Source organism: Oratosquilla oratoria, chromosome 28, assembly GCF_046742065.1.
Source record: "Oratosquilla oratoria isolate Oo_2021 chromosome 28, ASM4674206v1, whole genome shotgun sequence".
Lineage (NCBI taxonomy): Eukaryota > Metazoa > Arthropoda > Malacostraca > Stomatopoda > Squillidae > Oratosquilla > Oratosquilla oratoria.
This window is the reverse complement of record NC_134804.1, coordinates 44,792,442-44,798,899: the sequence shown is the minus strand read 5'-3', so window position 1 is coordinate 44,798,899 and position 6,458 is coordinate 44,792,442. Positions and strand designations below refer to the sequence as shown.

Sequence of the window (6,458 nt, the reverse complement as noted above, 5' to 3'; positions counted from 1 at the left end):
GTCTGTCCATCCTTCCATCAATACTTTCAATGATAGTTCTATCAGTTTTATTCTAGCTTCCTTCACATAATTTTATCGAATCAGACCATAAAAGAATATTGAGTGACTTGGTCCATGTAAATGTCACTAATCTCTAAAATATTAAATGTGTAAAACGTATACAACCAGTATCTCACACGGAACAGATCTTTCCATCGATCCTTCAGAGGATACAGGAGAGGATATTTCAGTTAAAAAATTCTTGAAGTATCGTTTGCATAAAACATCCAGTCTGGTCCACCCGGTGGAGATTTCATCAAATGTTTTTCAAAAGATAGAGGGAAGAACATTTCAATTCGCTCTCACTGGGCCGCAAGAGAAAAAGCATCGCGCTTATCTCGTTTTGAAAATATCCTTGATAAAACCTGCAATCGATCTTGCACTTTATCCCCGGAGGGTACGAACTAACTACACCATCTACATCTTCCCTTGATGGACACTGCACCCCCACCCCCCGTCGTTGGATGACCTGACCCAACCTAATATACTTGCTCACCGCAGGTGGTTCACCTACCTACGGTATAAATGCAGGCCTCGGCGCCGCCGTCCAAGTTCCCTGCCCATTCCCCCCGCGCCTCGATCCTCTTAAAATCGCCCTGAAGATGCGCTTATAGGCAATAGCCGACTTTTATATATTACTATTTTTTCATTTTTTTAGACATGTCTTCTCCTCCTACACACACTAATCCCGTCTGATCGAGTGGTCTTTCCTAGGTAGTTCTTAGTCAAGTTCTAATTCACTAAATAAAGGACTTGCTAATCTGTCTCCGTAGCCTAAACCTTCTACAAGAACAATACTCTCCTTTTCTTGGCACTTGATTTTAATTTGGAATATTCTTTCCTCCATAGTTTCGGGAACAAAGTGTTTTGTGCGGTAACATCTTTTATTCTTTGGGAGTTTGTACTATGCGATTGATAAATATGTATTTATACGTCTACATTTTCATTATGATAGTCTAAAAGAAATTTATTTTAGCATTTAGATGTTAAAATACTAACAGGACGAGAAACAGTGCCTCAAGTCGTCATGCCAACCGTGATGTCGTTAAGTAAAATAAGTTTCCAGCCGAGGTAATTGAATACGATTCAGTACAAAATCTTCGCCTTTTCTTGAATGAACTCTTAAATTTTTACTTACTTACCTAGTCATTATCTATTATTTATCTATTTATTTTTACCTATTTATTATCTATTATTTATTTATCAACTTACTTATCAACTTCTTCATTCATTACTCTATTTGTTTAATTAGTCATTAATTTCTTTTTATTTATTCATTTATTCAATTATTTATCTGTTTATCTACATATTCATTTATCTATATATCTGTCCATCGTTTGTTTATCTAATTTTTTGCATCCGATCACGTTATGAACAGGAAAGTCTTCTATCGACATGCTTTGTCATTGTAAATCATTGTAGTTCATAAATAAATAAAAAGTCTCAGCACTTCTATATCTCCAACAGAATAATATAAAAGAATTTTTTATTGTTTAATTAAAATTATTGGATAATATCAAGACTAAAAGGGAAAAATATTATCTGCCAGCATAAGCACGTGGCTTTATTTCTATGATGATACAAGTTTGTATGACAGTAAGAATACAACAGCCACCTTGCACGACCTTGGTAAAACTCTGATCATTTAATGTTCCTACAAAGTCGGTTTATAGGTCCCAGATATAAAAATTCTTTAGATTTTTTTCAGCAGCCAAAGCTTATTTATTTTTACTTTAATAAATACCCATTAACAAGGAAGCCATAGTACTTAACACAAGTAGTCATTTTCATGCAAACTTGAACTTCCATTCATTCTCGCATCCACAAAGCATATGTGCAGCTTAAATAGCGACTGGATTTAATACGAAACTAAGATTATATACATTATCTCGCCGTTGTAGTAAGACCTTGAGTTAAGTTAATTAACGACTATGATTTTGTTTAACTAAAGAAACCCACAACAGAAACATCTCAAGACATTCATTACCTAGCAATTGGGAATTCATGCCACAGCCGTAAATGTAGAGGATGAACGGAATTTCCATTCACATATAAATCAGTGGAATACGAACGTCTATCTGTGAAAATAAACTTTTCTAGACATACTCTCGCACCGATGTAATGTTCATTAAAATCCCTTTGTATCACATATTTAGCAACAAGGGTTACATTAACACAAATGAATTAAGAGTGATTAGGATTTTGAAATCCATTGTATACACTCCGTTGTGTGCAGTCCATTGTATACATTCTAATGTCTACCAACGCGACTGCAGCAAAAACCACTCTCTGTACAGCCACAACATAGTCAGGCCTCAATTCACAGCCACGGTAAAAAAGAGGAATTCACAGCATAGTCAATGCGTACGATGGATACACTATATAATCACAATATACATAACAAGGTCTCTATAGCCTTAGCATATTATGACGATCCATCCCAGAGAGGTCTGGAGATATTTACATCCAAAGCAGACACATGGGGCCCGTTCTACACAAGAACTGCTGGAGGCGTCGCAGTCTTCCGTTCATGTCCTCTTCTAATCAGGGTGAGTTTTTTGTCCACGTAGGGGATCAGGAGGGGAAGTTTGAGGAGGATCGTCAGGAACGGGATGAATATACTCAGCTGAAAAAAAAAATGCAAATCGTCAGTCAGACGGTAGCGACCGTTGCTATGACAACAAGGAGACTTGAACTGCTCGTGAGTAGAGCTCTGACTTGACGCGCGAGTGGCCTGGGTTCAGATCCCTGGAGAGGGCCCGAAATAAGCCTTCATACGTATTGAGGTGATGTAAATGTCATTACCCATCTTTCCTGAAGATCTAACGTTGACTGCTCCTGCGTTTTACCATTTTTTTACCATTTGTTCTACAAGCAATCAAACAAGCAAATAACACCTGTGATCTTGAGTTCCACTGATGCAACTCACTCTTATCTATTCTGGGGAATATGTAGCAGCACTTTTCAGGTCTCATTACAGACATTAGTGCTAAGCAGCGCCCCTTATCTGACAGTTTCTTAGGAGAGTGTCGAATAGTCCTCAAATCTCCTCTGAGGAGATCGTGCCATGATCGTGCCATCCAATGGCACTCGACCGATCTCCAGGGTCAAAATGCCGGAGATGGCACCATCTAATGGCACTAACCTGATTTCTTCTGGGATTGTAGTATTCTGGTCAAAATAAAGGCGATAGTGCCCACTAATGACACTCCTCAACAAACTGAGAGACAATGCATTGCTGCATGCCAGACCCCATGATATCCATCTCTCTGAATTCCCTCACCCCGGATAGGATAAAGTCCACATTGACAGACACGATGCGGCCACCGCTGGATGACCGCATGACTGTCCAGGATTTAACACTCCATCCCATACTATAAAACTTATTATAGGAGACTACATTGTACACAATAATGCATGCCAACAACACAATATATACTCTAAGAGGGATATCTGGGGAAACCCGGTTTCAGCCATAACGTTCCTCAGGGAGACAAGACTCCTCAGCCAGACAGTCTAGGCTCTAGGGAACGAAAACAACAGCAACAGCAACAACAATAGCAACAACAGCAACAACAACAGCAACAACCAATGATACTCACCTGATTGCCTCCGACTAGAATATAGCAGCGGAATCTGATGTTGACGATAGCGGGCCATCCCAAGAAGAAGACGTGGAAGAAGGCCGTCAAGAGGGTGACCCAGCCGAGCTTGCTTTGCACGAACGTGAACTCCATCCAGGACATGGAGGCAGCCACTGAAGGCAGTGACGTCACAGCCAGAATGACGAGAAGTCCCAAAGCAAGGGCTCCTGGAGAAGGGAAGATATTGTTTACCCCTTAAGGTCCAAGAGGATCTATTGGGAACATTAGCTGGGAAGTTTTCAAATATTGGAACGGGGGATTATTTTGCCGCCAACCTGGCCAGTTACATTCCGATTTTTTTCAGTATGCACTGATTGCCTCTTGTTGTAGAGTAATACAATTCCAAGTTTACATTACAACTTTACGAAATTACATAGAAAACTCAAGATCTCACACTGGTCTTGAAAGAAGGATGAAGAACCTTGCCAAATAATGTGTTTAAAAAAAAAAATCTTCTTCTTTGAATTCGATATAACTCTCGGCTCTTCAATTTAAGATTTGATCTTCTTTGATACGATTTGATTTACTCTATATGATTTGTTTCATTTGTTTTTCCCGTAAGAGCCACCATAACGGGCAGGCATTCTACCAAAAATAATGACAAACTTCTCTAACAGATGGCGTCGAGTTCGACTGCTTGGCTGGAAGTCGGGTTTATACAAGATGAATAAAGTCTAAACAGAAATGTAGTAGCACATTTGTAAACAATACACAAGAAACCCACAGCCAGAGAAAATAAACTTCGAATGAAAGAAGATTCTATATTAACATTATTTTCTGGAAGAAGAGGGTTACATTTGGTAGCCGAAATATAGAATCTCATTTCAATCGAATTTTATTTTTTCCGACTGTGGGTTTCTTGTGTGTTATGATGAATAAAGTTTCGAAGGTTAGCCATTAGGAAACGATGAAAGTCATTCCTAGGAAACGGAAAACTTAGGATAGTCTTCAATTCATCAAGATCAAAACGTCTACATAGGTGAATGATAATTAATCTATTTATCTATTTATCTATCTTATTTATTTGTTTGTTTATATATTCATTTATGTACCTATTTATTTTTGTTTGTTTATTTATTAATTTATCTATTTATTATCACGTCTTTATTCACTGTTTCACTCATTTCTTTACATAGTTTTTATTTAGTTTTCTTTTATTATTGTCATTGCCACTAAAGATAACTATAGTATTGTTATTATCAATATCATTATCATTGGTATTATTATCAATGGTATTATTATTACTATTATCATTATTATGATTGTTATTATTATTATTATTATTATCATTATTATTATTATCATTATTATTATTATTATTATTATTATTATTATTATTATTATTATTATTATTATTATTATTATCATTATTATTTTTATCATTGTTATTATTATCACTATTATTATTGTTATTATTATAATAATTATTACTATTATTATTGACATTATTATCATCGTTATTATCATAATTATTATTAATTATTATTATTATTATTATCATTTTCTACTTTTTATCATTATCATTATTACCATTACTATTATCATTATCATTATCGCCATTCTTATTATTTGCATTAAATGTTTTAGTTACCTATTTATTTGTTTTTTGCCACTCACCTGTTGCCAAATATAGCTGGTCGTCCCATTCGTACTGAAATTTGAGGTTCATTCTGTCTAGAATGGCCATACAACCCTGTCGAAGGAAAAAAAAACCATGGTGAAACATATTTATGCCTATTAATTACAGACACACCCGCTCAAAACAAGAAGAAAAAAGTGATTACGTGTGTGAGTGTGTGTGTGTGTGTGTGTGAGTGTGTGTGTGTGTGTGTGTGTGTGTGTGTGTGTGTGTGTGTGTGTGTGTGTGTGTGTGTGTGTGTGTACTGTATAGACTCCCACGACAAGGAACACACTCAAATACACACAAATCAGAACAGTATGGCACGGTGACTTAACGTCCGGTAATCTTGCGGCTTTGAATGACAATAACAACGAGAGAAGTCTTACGTGCATAGATGCAAGGAAGAACATGGTGAGGCCGAGCTGCTTTCTGCTCCTGAGCCAGAGGTCGAGCCAGTCGGGGAAGCGGGAGTATTTGGTGCCTCGCCACAGCTGCAGATAAGCCGCGATGACGCCTTTGGGGGCGAAGAGGGATTCAGTAAAGAAAACGGAAACGATGTATCCTTATGACCACAGTCGTTTACAGTATTTTCTCTCTCTTTCTCTTTCTCTCTCTTTTTCTCACCACACACACACACACACACACACACACACACACACACACACACACACACTCGTGGGCGGGGAGTTGGGTGCGTGTGTGTGTGTGTGTGTAAGGTCACAGCATTACCCATAGATCGGTCATATATGAGCTCTGAGCTCTCTTCCGGGAGGGAAATAGGTATCTATCACGAGTCCAACACGTGATCCAAGACCATGGTGAATCACACACACAAACACACCTTCGAAATAGTTACACAAAATTATTTTTTTTGGGCCTTGTCTACTTTTAGATGAGTACTGAACTATTTTTTTCGTAATCTCTATCATTCTCCCTTTCTGATACTCTATTTATTTCTTCACTTCAGCAAACTAAAAACACTTCTTCTTTAATGGTACGTTTTGTTCGGTGCAATTATCGTTCAACGCTGATCATTCATGGCCCAACGATGATCGTCAAACAATTGTACTCGAGAGCGCTAAGTCTGTTTTCGAATGATGGGGCTGTTTGGCTCCGAGCTGCAAAGTATAACCAACGCGCTTACCCAAATATGA

At 37.6% G+C, this 6,458-nt stretch overlaps 1 protein-coding gene across 1 annotated transcript in view; it reads right to left on the bottom strand.

Annotated features, from left to right (window-relative positions):
- Positions 1-1,569: 1,569 nt before the first annotated feature.
- LOC143040370 (metalloreductase STEAP3-like) overlaps positions 1,570-6,458 on the bottom strand; it is a 5,417-nt gene continuing 528 nt past the window's right edge. Inside the window, exons 2-5 of the mRNA XM_076211362.1 lie at positions 5,691-5,818; positions 5,301-5,376; positions 3,642-3,850; positions 1,570-2,665 (exon numbers count right to left, since the gene is read on the bottom strand). Coding sequence (XP_076067477.1) covers positions 2,531-2,665; positions 3,642-3,850; positions 5,301-5,376; positions 5,691-5,714 — 444 coding nt within the window. The 5' untranslated portion in view covers positions 5,715-5,818 and the 3' untranslated portion in view covers positions 1,570-2,530. The remainder of the gene's footprint in view (positions 2,666-3,641; positions 3,851-5,300; positions 5,377-5,690; positions 5,819-6,458) is intronic.